The sequence below is a fragment of the Hypanus sabinus genome, chromosome 8, assembly GCF_030144855.1.
Source record: "Hypanus sabinus isolate sHypSab1 chromosome 8, sHypSab1.hap1, whole genome shotgun sequence".
NCBI classification, from domain to species: Eukaryota; Metazoa; Chordata; class Chondrichthyes; order Myliobatiformes; family Dasyatidae; genus Hypanus; species Hypanus sabinus.
In genome coordinates this window covers 165,591,547-165,612,022 of record NC_082713.1, presented here as the reverse complement: position 1 = coordinate 165,612,022, position 20,476 = coordinate 165,591,547, and the positions used below count along the sequence as shown (strand labels likewise).

The window sequence follows — 20,476 nt, the reverse complement described above, 5'->3', positions numbered from 1 at the left end:
GTTCTCACCGAAGCCTGATTGAGCCAAAGCCGACCCACTCCGCCTCAGTCCACTCCGACGATGGCAGCTGTATATGGTGGTCTTTCTTTTTAAACCTTTGGCGCGCTATATCACGCGCCTGCGCAGTCTAGCCTCTTTGCTGCAATCAGTTAAAAAAGAAACAGCTTCTCTCCGAGCTTCTTTTACCTCTTCCCTCTCCGCCTCTTGCTGCGATTTAAATAACCGTTGAAAACTTCCTTTCATTTTTAAACCTTTGGCGCGCTACGTTTAATGTCCTTTGGTCTTCTGTTATTTTTTTAAACTCCATGTGGTGTCTGAGGTAATTCTTTGTGTGTGGCACAGAAACATATTATAAAATTGTAAAGGGAGTCTAGACTGCACTACAAGGAGCTGGGTGCAGTGGTTTGTATTTTTTTTATTGAGTTAAGCGTGGATTAGGCCCTTCTGCTCCTTGAGCCACAGCACCCTGCAAAACCCCTGATTTAATCCCAGCCTAATCACAATTAACAATGATCAATTAACCCACCTTTGGAACTTTGGACTGTGGGAGAAAACGAGAGCACCTGGAGAAAACCCACGTGGTCACGGGGAGAACGTACAGACAGCAGCTGGAATTGATCCTGTGTCACCTGTACTGTAAAGCACTGTGCTAACCACTACACAACCGTACCACCCCACAAAGTGAAATGAAGAGGTAAATGTTTCAATGTAAGTTTGATCCCATACTTTGAAACCTTTTGCCTGATGTTTAAGAAATTACTGTATGAGATTCCTTATACAATAAGGCCTAGTTACGCCATTCCATTAAAAAGTTGTAGTTCGCAGAGGGGAAAATATAAACATGATCTATATGACGTATCCAAAAATTAACACCAAACAATCTTGATTTAGTTGTATCGATAGCCTAATTTGGGCAAACATGAATTGAAAGCTAAGTATAAATTGGGGGAATTGCACCTCCGCTCCATCTGCAAAAAGTGTAATTTCCTGGTAGCCAACCACCTTAATTCCTATCCCCATTCCTGTTCCAACGTGCCAATCCAATGGTGTCCTCTTCTGCCACAATGAAGTTGGAGAAGCAACACCTCTTATTCCATCAGGGTAACTTCCTACCTGATGGGATGAATATCAATTTTTCCAGCTTTCTATTCCTCTCTCCTTCCCTCGTCTGTTCCACACTCTGGCCTCTTACCTCTTCTCCTCACCTGCCTATCACCTCCCCCTGATGCCTCTCCTCCTTCCCTTTCTCCCATGGTCCACTCTCCTCTCCCATCACATTCCTCCTTCTCTAGCCCTTTGCCTTTTCCACCTAACACCACCTAACTTCTCATTTTGTAACCCCTCCTCCACCCACCTGACCTCATCTATCACCCTCAGGCTTGTCCTCCTTCCTCTACCCTCACACCTTTAACTCTGGCATCTTTTCCCTTCTTTTCCAGTCCTGTAGAAGGGTCTCAGTCCAAAATGTCGACTGTTTATTCATTTCCATAGATGCTGCCTGACCTGCTGAGTTCCTCCAGCATTTTGTGTGTGTTGCACCGAACTGAAAGCTTTTTGAAGCAATGAAAATTTTTGGACTCACTGTTAGAAACATTGATATAATAGAATGTTCTTTCTTTTTAGACACTTCTATGACAACCCCATTCAATTTGTTGGAAGATCTGCTTTCCAACATCTACCTGAATTACACATACTGTAAGTAGATCTGTACAATGAAACCCTTTCCCCCAGTGGGAACACACCTAATATTTACATGGGACAAGATCTGTTTCTTAATTATTGATTCTATTTCTCTATCTAGCTCACTTAATGGAGCCACAGAAATAACTGAATTTCCTGACCTTACTGGGACCATCAATTTGGAGAGTCTGTAAGTTTGCCATCATGAAATTTTGAGTAATTTTATTCAAAATACATCTGTAAGAGAAATCTTATCAACTGACACATGCGTCAGAGTAACAACTTTTACTTTGTCAGGACTCTGACAGGAGCACGAATTAAGTCCATTCCGAGCACTGCTTGTCAACAGTTACTGAATCTTCAAGTCTTGTAAGTTGTTCAGCACCATTTTGTAACATGTATTTTAATGCTATCCTATATGTGCTTGCTATCTTACCTGTACAAGGACCAGGCCTCAAGCTGTCGTGTCACCTTTTACGGCCACCAGGAGAGAGCCGTTGGAATTGCTGCGCTCCACCGGGGGCAGTGTGGTGCCGTGTCCAGGCTGGGACCAGTGCTGCCCCCCAGTGTCCACTCGGCAGAAGACAGGCTCTACTGTGGTCGACTGTAGCTTGGACTCTTTTAATGTGTGGCTCAGTCATGCTGATATCTTTACGTGCTTGCTGTCTTGTACGTGCTATGTGAGCGACTGCTGGTACTGTGTTTTGCACTTTGACTCCAGAGTAACTCTGTCTCGTTTGGGTGTATTCATGGATATTTATGTATGGTTGAGTGACAACTAAACTGGAATTGAATTAAACTCTATCACTCAACACTGTGTATGAGTAATTTCTGGAATTGGACATCTAAAGGATTTAAAATATTTTAAAGAATTTCAGGAATTATAAAACTGATGGCCTCTTCATAATGAATGATAGTTTCTTAGGTCAGTGCCAACAAGGTGGGAACGTATCACATTTGGATATCTCGGTATTAAATAATTGAAGTAGTGAATGACTGAATATTATTTAAAAGTGACACTCACTCTCAGTGTCTCATATACCTCGTGCAAGTTTAGGAATTTGGGCAAATTCTGCAGGGCAACTGCTCACTGTGGGCTGTGTGCAAGTTCATAAGAGAAGAAAACCAGATGGAATACAAAATCAAAGATCAACTTTATTCACCATTTACAGCACTGTACAAGTGTCTTGGGCAAATACAGTGTATGTTACTAGGGAGTCTAAGACTTCTGCACAGTACTGTACTTGTCAACATGGAGTAGAGAGTGGGTTTGTAAATTTGGTAGGAGCAAAAGATATTGGGAATGGTGAGGGTAGTAATTTTATGTATTGCACTGTACTGCTGCCACAAAAAAAATCAAATTTCATGACAGATGTGAGTGATGATAAACCTGATTCTGATATGGGTCTCTATTGTGGACTGAGAGTGGGAAGGGGCCAGGAAAAGGGGAATCATGGTTGGGAAAGAGAGGGAGTGGGAAGCACCAGGGAGACATTCTGTAATGATCAATAAACCAATTGTTTGGAATCAAATGACCTTACCTGGTGCCTCAGGGCTGGATGTGTCTGCACCTATACCAACCCCAACCCTGGCACTCCTTCTCTGCCACCTGTCTCACACTCTTTCCGCAGTGCTCCACCCTCGCCATTCCCTTCCCAACATCCTTTGCTCCCATCTGATTTAGAAACATTCCACATTGACAGAAGTCCTGGGCACCCTAGCTACATATACAGTATGTGTCTAAGACTTTTGCAAAAAAGAGTACCGTACATTTACATGGATTAGGAATTTGTCATGGTGTGTTGGCCAGGGCAGGACATGGAACAAAAAAAAACAAATTTCACGAATTATAAAGAATAAAGAATTACATAAAATCAAGGTTAAAATTAGAAGGTTAGGGCGGCAAGGTAGCGAGCAGTTAACGTGACAGTTGAAGATGAGGGCACTCCAGAGCGCAATTCCAGCGCTGTCCTAAAGGAGTCTGCATGGAATGCATGGATTTTCCCTGGGGGCTCCAGTTTCCTCCCACTGTCCAAAGACATCCAGATATGTTAATTGGTCATTGTAAATTGTCCTGTGATTATGTCCGGGTTAATTGGGATGGTCAGGTGCTGCTGGGGCAGCGTGGCCCAAAGGAGGGGAAGGGGCTACTCCACGCTATATCACTAAATAAATAGAAGTATAGATATGGAATAAAATGTGCATAGGCACACCCGCGTGCATTTACAATATAACCAGCTTTATAAAAGTGCAGTGTAGTGGCAGGGGTGGGTGATAGAGGGGGTGGTGGGGGCTAACTAGAGTGGTTGATCAGATTAACTGCCTGGGGGAAGAAGCGGACAGGAAAAGAAACATTGTGACACTATCCACCCTGTAAACGGTCTTTTCCAAAAGCTCCTTCTGGCAAGTACAATAGGGCTATTAAAACAAAAACTTAACAGTTTTAAGATGAAGTAATGAAGTTTCATTGGGCTTGATGCAAACTGGGAATGATGTCACACTTCATTACAATTTTAATGTTGTTGGATTTGGGTGGCAGGGTGGAGATAAAGGAGGTGTCAGGGGCTTCTTCCCTCTGCTAGCCTGTAGGTCACCCTTGGGCAAGGTTTAGTTCCCCCCCGCCCCGGATCAGGATTATGTGAAGCCACGCTAGCAGGTGGTGGATGGTGATGCATATCACAAGACCTGGTTATGTGACCACTGCCGTCAGGCAATCTCTGAAGAGTATTGATAATGGTTGGGGTCACCCATCTTGTAAAGACACTGTCCAGAGGAAGGCAATGCCTTGTCTTGTCTTGTCCATACCACACCAACCACCGCCACTGGGCTATAAACGTGCAGTGTGTGGTTAATTGGCTTGCTCAAGGGAACACACGCTGCTTTGGCTGAGGCTCAAACTAATGACCTTCAGATTGCCAGCCCAAAGCCTTAACCACTTGGCCACGCGCCTCACACAATGGCAACCAACTTATGTACAAAATTTGCCAAGAACAGTCATGATCATGGAAAGACCATGTTCACCCATGTCATACAACATGGCACATAATGATGATGACAACCATAATGATTGCTGGATTATTTCCCTTAATGATTTTAACTACATATTTGGGAAAAGAACTTAAATGGCTCTCTGGCAACACTGCTTTAGCTGTATGTGTGCTCATCAGCTGGCTGAAATGTATGATCTTATGTTTAACAGAGATCTATCCTATAACCGGATCGATCATCTACCAAGTCTCAATGGCTGTCAAAAGCTTCAGAAACTGTAAGTTAAGAGGGGAATGGGGTTGATGTAGTGAGGTATACTGAGATAAAAGATCAGTCACAATGTTTTTGAATGGTGAAGCAGGCACAGTGGGTGAATGACAATCTCCTGCTTCTGTTGTTTATATTTTTATGTAAGCATGCCTCTGTTTGTGATAGAGAACAACTTTAGTCCATCAGACCAAAGCTATCAGAGCAGAATCAGGCCATTTGGCCCATCAAGTGTCCTCCACCATTTCATCATGGCTGACCCAATTTTCTCTCTTAGCCCCAATATCCTACCTTCTCCCCACATTCCTTCAAGCCCTGACTAATCAAGAATCCATCAATCCCTGCCTTAAATATAACCAACGACTCAGCCTCTATGGCTGCCGGTGGCAACAAATTTCACACATCACCACTCTATGCCTGAAAAAATTTCCTCATCTCTCTTCTAAAAGGACAGGGGTTGAGGGCTTTATTCTGAGGCTGTGTCCTCTGGTCTTCGACTCTCCCACCATAGGAAACATCCTCGCTACATCCACTCTATTCAGGCCTTTCAACATTCAGTGAAGTCACCCCTCATTCTTCTGAATTCCAGTGAGTACAGGCCCAGAGGCATCAAACTTTCCTCGTATGACAAGCCTTTCAATCCTTGAAGAATTTTCGTGAACCAGTTTATGCCTCTTTACAATAAACATGAGGTTATTTGCAGTAAACTAAAGGTTCATGCAAGGAAAAGACAGTCTGTGCAGAAGTTTCTGTCTGGCAATCTTTCCCATTAAACAAGCAAAATTTCTCCAACAATTGGAGTCTGGTCTTTAAAATTTATTTCTCAAACTGTTTCCATTTTCAGTGACCTGCATCACAACAAGCTTAATGAAATCCAGCAGGGTACTTTTCGACAACTCACCGCCCTGAGATCACTGTGAGTATTCCCTGGTTCAGTTCTCCAATGAATTTCTTGTTAATGCCTTGAATCAAAAGAGGTTCAGTTTGGAGTTCAGTAAGAAAAAAATGTGTTCCCATCAAGCAGTGAATCAGCAAGGTGCAGAAGGCGGGTGTGTCAGTAAATGTGATCAATATGCTGTAGATGGGTATTTGATGGGCAGCATTGATGTGGTGAGCTAAAAGGCCTGGCTCTGTGCAGAGTTTACAGTATAACAGTAATTCAGCTCACCATATATTTCAAACACAGAACATAGTACAGTCCAGGAACAGGCCATTCAGCCCACAATGTTGTGCTGAATCAGCTAAAAAGCAAATCAAAGACACCCAAACACTAATCCCCCCTACCTACACAATATCTATATCCCTCCCTCTTCGTCACATCCATGTACCTATCTAATCATCTCTTAAAAACCTCTGATGGGTTCGCCTCTATCACCACACCAGGCAGCGCATTCCAGGCATCCAACTCTCTCTGAGTAAAAAATTTACCCCTCACATCCCCCTTGAACTTACCCCCTCTCACATTCAATGCATGTCCTCTGGTATTAGGCATTTCTACCCTGGGAAACAGATACTCCCTGCCTACTCCATCATCTTATAATCTTATATGATTATAACCTTATAAGCCTCTAACAGATCTCCACTTAGCCACCACTGCTCCAGAGAAAACTCGAGAGGTTTATACAGCCTCTTGTGATAGCACATGCCCTCTAAACCAGGCAGTATCCTGGTAGAGCTCTTCTGTACCCTCTCCAAACCCTCAATATCCTTCCTATAGTGAGGCAACCAGAACTGTATGAAATACTCCTGATGATTGAAGTTCAAAGTAGATTTTATTATAAAAGTACACGTCACCACATAAAACTTGAAATTCATTTTTTGTGGGCACAGTCAGCAAATCTGTAGAACAGTAACTATAACAGGATCAATGAAAGATCAACCAGAGTGCAGAAGGGAACAAACTGTGCAAATGCAAATATAAATAAATAGCAATAAATAATGAGAACATGAAATAACAAGATAAAGAGTCCTTAAATTGAGATCATTGGTTTTGAAGATCCTGAGAAACTTTAATCCTCTAGTAGGCAAAGCTGTTTATAACATGACCCGACCAATTTATTTCTCTCAGTTTGGCATTAAATGCTTCATATTTTCAGAAATACGCATACAAAATTTTGTATAGTATCATAGTGGTTATAGAGTCATATAGAACGGAAACAGGACCTTTGGCCCATCTAGCCAATGCTAAACAAGATTTCCATCTAAGCTATTCCCATTTGCCCACTTTTGGCCAAGATCTCTCTTAACAGAGGGGTTCCCAACCTGGGGTCCACAGACCCCTCGGTTAATGGTAGGGGTCCACAGTATAAATAAGGTTGGGAACCCCTGCTCTAAGATGTTCATATCCATGTAACTGTCCAAGAACCTTTTAAATGCTGTTAATGTACCTGGCTCAGGCACTTTGTCTGGCCGCTTTTACCATATACTGGGTGAAAGAGTTTCCCTTTAGTTTCCTGTTAAAACTCTCCCTCTCACATTAAACCTATGTCCCATCCAGTTCTTGGTTTCCCCAACCCCGGAAAAAGACTGCACGTTCAACCTATCTACAGTATACCCCTCATGATTTCATACACCTCTAAAACCACTTCTTATTTTCCTATATCTAATCCAAGCTATCAAACCTCTCCATAATTCAGTCCCTTGAGTAGCAGGAACATCCTCATAGGTCTCCTCTGCACTCCTTCCAGCTCAATGGCTCCTTTCCTAGAGCAGGGTGACCAAAACTGGACATAAGGTTCCAACTGCCTGCCCCACGTGGGTGTGTACTGAGCCCACTTTTCTTCTCTCTCTTCACCTATGGCTGCACACCTGCTCATTGTACAAAGTCAATCATCAGATTTGCAGACGACACAACCGGGATTGGCCCCATCACAAAACAGTAACAAATCTGCCCATAGAGAAAGAGGTTGTTCAGGAAACACAACCTATTAAAAAAAAACAGCAAGAACATCAAGAAGACGAAAGAAAGATAATTGACTCAGTTAGGCAAGAGGAAATGTGAGCCTAACTTCAAGTTCACTTTAAGCGAGACACACCTTTCACATGGTAGTGTGATGACGTATGCAATTCACATGTAACCCATAATGAATTATTTAATTAACAAGAATGCTTAATCAATATATACACAAAATTTCTCAAATATTACTGAACTATTAAATACACAAATGTGTTGTGGTTTAGAATGTTGCTAAATTATGAATGTAAGTATAAGACGCAGGAATTTGATTTATCTTGTAACAAAACAAGCTGATGAATCCTGCACTATGCTTAACAAATTGTCTGGTGCTGTTATCAGAGAAGAGGAAAAGGAAGTGAATGGGTTTGGGGTTTGTGAGTGAGTTTTCAGTCAGAGATGGAAGTAATTTGGAGGGTGTTTAGAGACAGGACAAAGATTGCTGGGCTCAATTGCTTGATGTTTCTAGACTTCTGTCCCCTCAATTAGCAGTACTATCCAACCCCACCATCTCATATTCTCAGACAGTGATCCACCTCCAGCAATCAGAAATCGGGGGGGGGGGGGGCACAGTAACAAAGTGGTTAGCAGAATGCTTTACAGTACCAGCGACCCAGGCTCAATTCCTGCCTCCGCCTGTAAGGAGTTTGTAATTTCTCCCCATGACCACCTCCCACAGTCCAAAGACGTACGGGCTGGTAGGTTAATTGTTCATTGTAAATTGTCCCATGATTAGACTTGAATTAAATCAGGGGATTGCTGGGCAACGTGGCTTGAAGGTCTAGAAGGTCCTATTCCACAATGTATCTCAATAAATAAATAAATACATAAATCCACTCCAGAACCGTAAAATTAAAATAGTGTAGTCATGGGTTCATCATCATCAATATGTGTTGTTTTGTAAGATGTGGGTGATCATGGTCTTCCATCTGTCATTAATCTGCTTATAAGCTCTTCTTGTTCTTTTCTCCATCCATGACCGTAATTGTTCTTGGCAAATTATTCTACAGTTGCCTACTTCTGGTCAGCATCTTTACAAGACAGGTGACCCCAGCTATTATTGATACTCTTCAGAGATTGTCTGCCTGGCATCAGTGGTCGTATAACTAGGACTTGTGATATGTACAAACTGCTCATACGACCATCCACCACCTGCTGCATGGCTTCACATGACCCTAAGCAGGTGCTACACCTTGCCCAAGGGTGATCTGCAGGCTAGCCTTACATCTCTTTTGATAGAGATATATCTCCACCCCACCACTCCTAAGAAATTATTCAAAAGAGAAACACATTATTTAGCCAACACAATGGGCTGAAGGGGTTGTTTCCACTCCAAGTATGTCCATTCCCACTATATTAACAAAACCATTTAGAAGTACTCAGCAGGTGAGGCAACTTATCAACAGAAAATAGTTTGGATTATTTTAATTAAAGGAGCATTATAAGAGGAGCAGTGTGCAGTTATACTGCACATTTGGAGAGGCAAAGTGTCCCAAGGCATGTCATCAATAAAAATCTGACACCAGGCAGTGACAAAACCAATGATCAAAATCTTGGTCAAAGATGTAGCATGCCAAAGGGTGAAAGGAAGGTAACAGGGAGAGAAGGTTGGGGAGGCAGTTTCTGAGACAAGGCCTATGCACTTAAGGATATTAACTACTCATGGTGGAGTTGTGAACACTGGGCATGGAGACAGTGTCAGTACTAGAGGAGTTCACAGCTTGGAGGTTAAAGAGATATTGAGGGGCTAGAAGACAAGAGTGAAAATTTTGATATGGACCAGCATATTTTGATATGCACTAGGCAGGAGATTGGGGCTGAGAGGGAAGTGGATCAGCCATGATGAAACAGTGGAGCAAACTCGATGGGCCTAATGGCCTTATTCTACTCTCATACCTTATGGTCTTATAGTCTAAAACTGAGGTTTACCAGACCAGGAGTCCATGTAGGTCATCAAGGGTAAGGGTGAACAACAGCAAGGCAGCAGAAATATTTCAGCAGTTTGGTAGGGAAGTCAGACAGTGTTGAAGACATCAGGTCTTGTGGTGAACTACATATACCTGTCTGGACATGCCCCCTGCTGACTGCTCCTGTGGCTCCTCCCACAGACCCCTGTATAAAGGCAATTGAGGCCTGAGTCCGGCCTCTCAGTCTCCAGGATGTAGTATGGTGGTCAACCACTGCTTGTTCCTTCTTCCCATCAATAAAAGCTGATATCTCGCCTTTACGTCTCAGAGTGAGTTATTGATGGTGCATCAGGTCTATATAAATGTAAGCTTCTCCACAAAGTTCTCTTTTACTTCACAGTGCCCAGGTCACATTTCATTTGATTGGTGAGTTTGCACAGAAACAAGATAAAATATACAAAATGGCCTTAAGAAGGGACCCATAAGGATAGGGTTGTCTCCTGAGATGCGTGTGATCTCTAACCGTATTTTCCTTGCTGTGCAATTCAGCCTTAACACACAAGATCCATTAAATATTAATAAAGATACTTAGCCAAGGAAAGTAAACCCATGTTCTGACAGTCAAAACACTTACTTTATTGTTAAATTGAAATCTAAGATTTCAGTGAAGTTCCCTGAACGATTCGGTAAAATTGTTGCCCTCAGGCCATCGTTCTGCATTCTGTGATGTTCTAAATGACTCTGGCAATTGCAGTGACACTAATTCAGTAAACTCACTTTTAATGAGAAGATTGGATGATCAGCCATCCAATCTTTCCAGCATGTGTCTCTGTGAAGTGGATCATAAACTCCAGCTATTTATGGAGAGCCGTTGCCACTTAAAGATGAAAATTCAAGTATACCCTGGCTTTTAGCCAATAAAAAATGAAAAATAAAATCTCCAAGAGCCTTCTTAGATTACTTTTTTCTGCCTGTAGAACTTGAACTTGGCAATAAATGCAAACAAGCAGAATTTATATTGATGCTCATTTAACTTTAACAAACCTTAAACTGGCTTTCAAGTTGTTCCACTGACCAGGTGTATTTGTGTGGGGATCGGACTGGCCATTGGGATGACACCATCGAGAAAGGGCAGAAATGTAGAAGAGGAATTGAGACAGAAATCAAAATTGTTTGCAATCATAAAAAGTAACTGAAGATTGTGCTGAAGAAACAGTTAAAGTATGAGCCAAACTAATCTGTAGTTGTTCACCATGACATGAATTTTGAAAAGACCAAAAGATGAGCATCTGCAGGGTTGAATTTTTTTAGTAAGCAAGGATACCCAGTTTTGCTAAATTCTGACAGAAACATGAAAAACACATCTGAACCGCCAAAAATAAAAAAAACAATCAAATTAAACATCAGATTATTGTATACGGTGTGGTTCCTCTTTAAGAAATGATGTGACAACTTTAGGGAGAGTAGACAGATACTGAAATAATGTTATGGAAGATATTGTTACCATTAGATACAGTAAATTCAACTGGAGTTATTATTTAAATAGAGATTTGATTTTTTTTTTAATTGAGATCCATGTGGAATAGTCCCTTCTGCCACCCAGCAAGCCCCAATTTAACCCTAACCCAATCATGGGACAATTTACAATGACCTACCAGCTGGTATGTCCTTGTACTGTGGAAGGAAACAGCAGCACCCGGAGGAAACCCACGCGGTCACGGTAAGAACTGCATATAGGCAGCAGTGGGAATAGAATCAGGTCACTGGACTACAAAGCGTTGTGCTTAGCACGAGGTTACTATGTCACCCAAGTCATTTCAAATAATAAAGGGTCAGCACAAGTATAGATAAAGAGAAATTGTTTCCAGTGACTGAAGGGTGAGCAGCCAGAGGGAGGAGATTTGTGATTTACCGGAGGTTAGAGATGCCAGAAAGAAAATATTGTTTATCTAATAAATGAATGGGATTTGGATTGTATGGCCTAGAGGGCATGGAACGTCAATTCAACAGAATGAGTTGAAGATGAACTGGATAAATACTTGAATTACAGGGCTGCTGAGAAAGAATGGATGACAGGAACAATTTGTTTTGGATTTAGAAACACTCTGGCTCAAAGGTCTGGATGGGCTTTTTTTAAAAAAAAGCACTGCATTGTGATTCTTCACCTTTATCTGCATCTCTTTCAGCATCCATTGAGTGCCAAGGGAATCAAAAACAAAACATAATAGTTATGGAAATAATGAGTTTTCACTTTAAGTGCTGATATAATCTGACAGATGGTCTCATTTCAAAATGTTTATACCTTACCACTACACCCATGTGATATCAGTATTATATCGTAACACAATATTAAATACACATGAGAAATTCTGCAGATGCTGGGAAATCCAAAGCAATATGTACAAAATGCTGGAGGAACTCAGCAGGTCAGGCTGTGGAAGGGCCAGACAGTATTCTATGGAAATGAATAAGCAGTCGACATTTCAGACTGAAATCCGTCTTCAGGACCGAGAAGGGAAGGGGAAGGTGCCAGAATGAAAGGGTGGTGGTGGGGGGGGAGGGGATGGGGATAGCTGAAAGGTGATTGGCGAAGCCAGGTGTGTGGGAAAGGTGAAGTGCTGGAGAAGAAGTTATTGGTTAGAAGATTTTTGAGAGTAGGAGAAAGAGGAGGAGGAGGGGACCTACCTTATCTTTAATGCCCTATTCCCAATTTTTCTGATGCTATTAGATCGGAGACTGTGGATAATTCCCCAACTGCCTTGCCATTGCGCCGATTTTAACATGAATCTATTATTTGGTCTTGTTAGCTCTGACAGTTACCTCTGAATTTCTATAGTTACATGCATGTCCTACAAGTTGCTGAAAGGTTTCCTTTGCTCTCCTGAATGTAAAAATTAGGATACTTGCTTCAAATTTGAGCATTGCCTAAAAATAATCTTGTGCAAATACAGGATAGTCTTGAATGATTTTTTTTGCTGCGGCCTGTTCTATAAGAAAGCTGCAGAGGCCCACGTTCATAAATGTTTCAGATAGTATTTGATTTTCTTCTCTATTTAAATTAAGTGGTGTGGTTAGCACAGCACTTTACAGTACAGGTGACATGGGTTCGATTCCCGTCACTGCCTGTAAGGAGTCTGTACGTTTTCCCTGTGACTGGGTGGGATTCCTCTGGGTGCTCCAGTTTCCTCCCACAGTCCAAAGACATACCGGTTGGTAGGTTAATTGGTCTTCTCCTTGTCAACTCCATAGTGAAGTAAGTTTCAAATTCTATTGGAAAAACTCAGATCTTCGAAGACATCTATTCTGCGCTTGCTGCAAAACATCACCTCGGCTACATATTTACTGGGGTTTTTCCTTCAACATGTTGGGCAATTCCTAGATAAATGAAATCAAATCAATGGATTCAATATAATTAAATCAGGTTAATTAGCATTTTGAAGTTTATAAATTAAAATCAAGCTAAAATGACAATGCTGAAAATCTTACATGAAAACACTGTCCAATGGAACCAGTCAAAATGCTCAGCATCACCAGAAAGAGAAGCAGAATTAACAGTTTCAGGTTACAGATGAAGGATCTTTGACCTGAGACATCAATTTTGTTTCCATTTGGTGTTCCTGTTTTACATAAATTTATTTCTTAAAACCTAGATATTTGAGTTCCTGATGCAAATGTGCGACAGGCATTTGTTTACACCAAAATATTTTGGGGAATTGTGGATAATTTTGGTACAATTTTGCCCAGCAAGCCCATCCTAATTGGAATGCTCCTCCCCTTTAGCTGCAGTCCTTTGACAGAGAGCTGAGAAAGTTCAAAGTAAATTTATTATCAAAGTATATGTATGTCACAAAATAAAACCCTGAGATTAATTTTCTTGCAGGCATACTCAATATATCCATAAATATAGGTAATTAAATACAATAAATATAATAACTATAACAAAAAGATTATCCATCTTGGGCATTCAACCAGCGTGCAAAAGACAACAAACTTTGCAAATACAAAAAATTTAAAAAATGATAAATAAATAAGCAATGAATGTGAATAATTGTGTTTTTTCCCCATTTCAAAATAAACTTTAATTATAAAAACCTACAGGAAATACAACAGTAGTAGTTCATGTCTTCCTTTACATTAAAAGTGTCCAATCCATCAAATCCGTCCATTCTATTTACGAAGTACTGTTATTGTTGTTGTTCAGACTTCAAATTCGACTCTTCGTGTCCTCATAGGGTCCACAGGGTTTTCATGACAAGATACAGAAGTAGATTTCCAGGACTTTCTTCTGTGCAGACACCGTTAGGACCTGGCTGGGTTTGAACTCAGGACCATTTGCCCTGAATGCTGATGCCACTACACTACCACCACTGTTACTCAATACTTTTCCTGACTGAAGGGCTGCTGTACTGGACAAAGCCCCTCAGTGTCCAGTGACAGCAGAGCCTTAGATGGCAGTCCATCCACACAAAGCCTTTGAAATAACAGGAGGTAAGAGAAAAACAGCTTTGAGAGCCAGGCAGCAGCAGAGGTTATTGTGAAAACTACCACCCTACACAAGTAACATCACAGGACACATGAATCCAGCACAACAGAGTTCAGTCTTTTCTTTCCAACTTCATAACATAGCATAGGCATCCGTTAGTCTCGAGAGAACATGGATTTGCACCTTGGAAAGTTTCCAGGGCGCAGGCCTGGGCAGGGTTGTAGGGGAAACTGGCAGTTGCCCATGCTGCAAGTCTCCCCTCTCCACCGAAGTTGTCCAAGGGAAGGGCAAGGGCCAATACCACTTGGCACCAGTGTCATCGCAGAGCAATGTGTGGTTAAGTGCCTTGCTCAAGGACACAACATGCTGCCTCAGCTGAGGCTCGAACTAGCGACCTTCAGATCACTAGACCAACACCTTAACCACTTGGCCACACGGCAACTTCAACTATGTCCCAAAAGGGAGAGGGCACCATTTCCAGAGGCAACACAATTCTGGGTGGATTCCTAAAACCAAAGATACTCATCAGATACCGAAACAACAAGATGTCTTTATTTAAAATATCAAACTAAAAAATACGTATGTACCAGAGCCACAAAAGCAGAGCATTACTTTCTTTGCATTGATGCTGACGTCTGGTCTATACTTTCATAGCATTATCAAGGTTACAATCTTTATGTGCTCCTGAAACTACCTGTTAGATGTTCTGACAAGTTTGCTTCTGCCATCCCCTTGGTGAAAATTAAACCCTTCATCTTCCCTCAGATTCTAACTGGGTGAGTTTCACTTTTACTGATTGCTTACTGGTCAGTGTCTCACTGAGGGCTTCCTTACCAGCCAGGCCACATTTCATTAACTTCTTGCTTTCCGGTGAGATGACAGAGTGCCATCCGAAGGATGCTGTCACAGAACACGCATTCAGCTTGCATTGCCACTCGCAGTCTGATTGGGTGAAGCATTTGAAGAAACAGTATAAAGCTTAGGAAACCGAAAAGCTGCGGATGTTGGAAATCTGAAATAAAATCAGGTAGTCCTGGAATTACTCCGCACATTAGACAACAGCTGAACAGACAGAAACAGAGTTCTCCTAGACAGGTCATTAACCTGAAATGTTAACTCTGTTTCTCTCTCTACAGATGCTGTCTGATCTGCTAAGCATTTCCAAGATAATGTTTGTGTCCATGAAATCAACATGGTGGTGCAGAAGTGAGAAGCAGATAGATTGTAGAATATTTATGCCCATTTGGCCTATATTATATATAAAAGGCCATTTGGTCTATTGTGTTTGTATAAATCAAAAATGAGCTACCTAGCCCGAATCCAGCAGTTAGGTTCCTAATCCTCCAGGCCAGTGTTCTGCAGTACGCCTACAAGCAAATGTGATGAAGGCTTTATCCCTCTAACACTCTTCTACACAGTGAGTTTGGGACTCCAGCCATGAAAACTACCTGTTAAATATGATGACGTGAAAACAGAAAGCTCATCTTTCTGATCATTCTGCCAATTGCTTTGAATCTGTACCCTTTGATCCTTTTACTCACTACTAATGGAAGTCTGTTCTTCCTATTGACTCTCTCCAGGACCCTCATAATTTAGTACACCTCAATTAAGTCTCCACTCAAATTCTTTTGCGCTAAAGAAAACAACCCCAGCCAGTCTAGCCTTGCCTTATAGATAAAAATTTCCAATATTGATGTTAGCCTGATATGTCTCTTCTTGCTTGTAACCTATCCGATCCTCAACATTCCCAGTGATTCTCCCACCATCCACCTTCAAATAACCTAGACAATGGACCTTGCAACCAGTCTGTGGATCACAGGGGAGGAAGCTGGGACATGCAGAGGAAAGCCATGTGGTCACACGGAGAATGTACAGGCAGCCCAAGAGGTTGTAAACTATGCTGTGGTCAGTTTATTTCATGAGCAGGGAGGACTAACAAACAACAAATTTATCAGGTCAAAAGCCCAAAATATAATTTTTGTTTTTTTTTCTTCTAGAGTAGGCGTTCCCACCCTTTTTTATGCCATGGACCAATACCATCGAGCAAGGGGTCTGTGGACCCCAGGTTGGGAACCTCTGATTTAGAGTTTTTCATTATGAATTGACGTGGATTGAATTTATTCCTGGACTTTTTTTTATTGTTAATGTCCATGAAGTTGCAGTAAGTTTATGTCCTGAAGCATTAAATTCCCAGGGAACATTTGAACCCTAACTTACCAGTCATGAATAATAATAGGCAATTGGCTTTAGCAGCAGTGTTTATAGTTGACAGAGTTGGAATGATTAGTACTAGTGCTTTCCATTTGGCAGTGGTAACACAGCTGAGCTATCAATGTGGATCTGATTTTACACCAAATTTACTGCTAACTGTGAAAGGCAGCTGTCAGGATTCAGTAAAAAGGCACTGGTTGGAAGGAGGGTGGGGAATTTTTTTTCAACTTCAAGATCAAACCACAGTTTTAAAAGTAGCAAGGTTTTCTCTACTGCACCCTGACATCCCTTTGTACACCTTCCAAGTTAAAAGCTCTGTGTAGGGTTTGCATTCGCACAAAGCACACAAGATTGTGTTTTCTCTAAAAACGCATTGATCCCTGTGTGGGCATGTGGCCACTGGCTAATGATACAACTGTTTTCATGTTCCCTTGGTTGAGTCAGTTGCAATAACTTCTTGACTCGGACTGGTTACTCGGCTGAGATGATCACAAACTACTTGCACTTACCACAATCATCAAAATAACAGATAATTAAAAATCACAAACGCAAATGCAATATTCATCCTGACTAATGGTCCCTGTAATTTTTAGTTGTCAGCATGCCCAAAAATCTTACATTGTGCAAATTTTTTTCCTGTGACAAAAGAATGTGCGCATTGAATGCACACATGGCACAGTTTATGTAGGTTTACAAAATATTTGACATAAAACTGCACAGAATAACAACAAAATAACATAAATATTTAAGTCACTCAGTTATTTTTTCTCTCTCCCATTTTTGGCATTTACCCATTTTTTGTAAACTCTATCTACACTAATAGAACTTCCATCCAATTGATAGCTTTTGATTCTCATTAACATATCCAAATAACATTCACCTAAATGGTTTCTCAGCTTGTTTTTGAGTTGATTCATTAGGCTAAAACCTCGCTCACAGTCTGCACTAGACGCAAGAAAGGTTCCCCCAATGTCCATCGACTGTGCAAGGTCGCAAAATTATTCATTTTGAAGTACAAATGCCACCATTTGAGCAAAGTTTGGAATGAGTTTGGATTTAATTTTTTCTTGCACGGAAAATTTGAAATCATTAATTAGTGACATGCACTGTGGTATTTGAAAAACCAACTAAGTAGTTAACAGAAACATTTAGCTAAAAGATTATTTTCAATAAGTATAATTATTAATTACTACATTATTTTAGGTTACTAACCTTTTGTGCGCACATTAATTCCCTTTGTGCGCTGGTTGAGAAAACTGTGTGCGCGCACAGCTTAGTGGGAACATAGATCCTGACCTCTGCACTCAGGTGATCAATGAGTAGCTTCTTGTTTCTAGAGATTATGCCACTTAATTAGGTTATATAGTCATGGCTGGTTCTTTGCTTGTGAAGATCAGGAGGGAAGAAGAGTCCTCAGCAGCAACTGCGCGATTGTTCTTCCCGCCTGCGCCACGTAGGTTTATAGTGAGGATCGGTGCGTGCGGATCGATTCCACCCTTTAGACCAGGGGTCATTCCACAATGGCACAGTGACCTGCGATGTCTGCGGCAACCGCAAGGCTGTAGGTTGAGTATCAGAGTTTCCCTTCTCCTAGCCAGACTGTCTGGCAAAGCTAATGAGTCCCATCTACCTGGGTTTCAAATAGAAATTCTCCTTCTCCCAGAGTGCCTGCCCAATTATACCACTGGACACTCGGTCATGCCATGACGTTGCAAACTCTGTAAAAAGAGGGATGCCATGTGAGGGCGTTGCCATAGGCACAGTAGTGTAGGAGAGGCCATATACGAGTTACCACCTGCATGGCAAGCCAAACAGTGGTCCTGTGGCGATGACTACACCCGGAAAGGAGAGGCTAGTGGAAATGCTTCACCTTCCTTAAGTGAGCAGTACGTCCAGCCCAGGACTCATCTGTCCCCAAATATAAATAATTAATTATTATATAAATATCTGAGAAGTTATGAGTTCAATTGTGCGATCAGATATTTGAAATCAAAATTCAAAAACAATAAATGAGGATGATGGAGAATATTAAAGAAGACAGCATGGTCTCATATATTTTGGAACTATCTAATACTGTCAAGTATGCAACACTGGACCACAAAGGTTTTGCTTCCGGAATACTTTTGGGTGTATCTTATGGACTTTGGGCTGATGATCATGAAAATCACCATGAAGTTTTGCTATCGTGCACCGTTTTTTTGAAATAACCAATGTAAGTTATTTCAATTCATAATTCAAGTCTGATTAACTGATGCCAAGATTAAGGAAGGCAATTTTGTTCATCCACAAATCAATTTGAAGAACTTCTAGTGGGACCAGGGAAAATGGCATGGAAGGCATTTAAGGATGTTGTTGAAGATTTTCTTGGCAACTACAGAGCACCAAACTACGTGCAGCGGGTTGACAACATGCTCCAAGCACACAAAACCATAAAATGCAACGTGTCACTAAAGACTCATTTTCTGCTTTCCCATTTAGACTTCTTCCCTGCAAATCTTGGCACTGTCAGTAACAAGCATGGTGAAAGGTTTCACCAGGACATTGCAAACATGGAGAAATGGTATCAGGGCAACTGGAATCCATCACTGCTGCCTGATTATTGTTGGACAATTAAGTGAGAAGCCTCAGACACTGAGTACAAATGAAATCATCAACAAAACATTGTTAGCTTAGTTGAACAATTGCAAAGCATCAGCACTGTCATGCAATTAAATGCATTATATTCAATAAAAATTAATTTCTTGTTTCTCCACACTCCTACGTGATACAAGTAGTCTGAAATTATATGTGTTCAGCTTCAAGCAGTCTATCATAAACAAAAAAAAATTCTGGGGTTGCAACACTTTTGAAAAAATTTGTTGTCCAATATAATCTGATTTGCGTAGTCATGTTGATCATTTTGCATACCATAATATCCCACAGAGGAACCATGATGAATAGGCCAGTTAATTGATTTTGGTGTTCTTAAATGAGAAGAAAAATCACTCAGTTGAATCCATGCAAACTTTTGACTTGGAAGGAGCCATTTGGCCCAAGCCAAAGCCAATGGTAAATCCAGTTGGGAAATCTGATGGGAAAACCAACAGATTTAGCAGATTACTCACTGACTCTTAATCCAAAGATCAACCACTCAAAACCTTTATACTGTTTCTCTTTTCAAAGTGGCTATCTAACCCCTCCTGGTGTTTTAGTAAGATTTGTTTAAATCCAGCATTCGCCATGTTTCACTTCTGTAAACACAACAGAAAAAAATTATATTTTTATTTCCCACCAGAAGTGTAGTGTGGTGACATTTTTTCTCTAATCCAAAGCAGATTCATGAAAAGTAGTGTAAACATTCCCTGTTAGAATGCATAAACGCTGCATTGCATTAAACGTAAATTCACAGAGATCGTCACACCTCACTGATAACCTTTGTTTATCTGTCCACTTCTAGTGACCTCAGCTGGAACAAGATTGCATTTATTCACCAAGAAGCATTTACTTCTTTACCGTCCTTAATCAAACTGTAAGTGTCTGCTCCTCTGATTTGACTAAATATAAATATTTAGAAAAATGTTTAAATATGTAATAGCGACATTTTTCTCAAATTTTATCTTTAATATAAACTGTAAGTTTGGATAACTTTATGGCAATTAAATTGTCACAATTTAAGTCTATGTCTTACAGTAGAAATTTATTGGATTAAAATCTTGATTGAGTTTGGCATGCGCCGAAGGCAGTCTTGAACTTTGTAAACACAAGAGAGTCTGCAGATGCTGGAACACACACACAAAATACTGAACGAACTCAGCAGGTCAGGCAGCATTTATGGAAATGAATAAGCAGTCAACGTTTCAGGCCGAAACCCTTCTTCGGGACTGAGAAGGAAGGGGGAAGATGCCAGAATAAAAAGGTGGGGGGAGGGAGGGGAAGGAGGATAGCCGGGAGGTGATAGTCATGCCAGGTGGGTGGGAAAGGTAAAGAGTTGGAGGAGAACCTCTGCTA

General features: G+C 41.1%; 1 protein-coding gene across 1 annotated transcript in view; it reads left to right on the top strand.

Moving 5' to 3' along the window:
* The window catches only part of LOC132397848 (leucine-rich repeat-containing G-protein coupled receptor 5-like), a 181,221-nt gene that overhangs the window by 148,431 nt on the left and 12,314 nt on the right, over positions 1-20,476 (top strand). The window contains exons 9-14 of the mRNA XM_059976598.1: positions 1,624-1,695; positions 1,802-1,870; positions 1,978-2,049; positions 4,880-4,945; positions 5,780-5,851; positions 19,926-19,997. Of these exons, the coding sequence (XP_059832581.1) occupies positions 1,624-1,695; positions 1,802-1,870; positions 1,978-2,049; positions 4,880-4,945; positions 5,780-5,851; positions 19,926-19,997 (423 nt within the window). The remainder of the gene's footprint in view (positions 1-1,623; positions 1,696-1,801; positions 1,871-1,977; positions 2,050-4,879; positions 4,946-5,779; positions 5,852-19,925; positions 19,998-20,476) is intronic.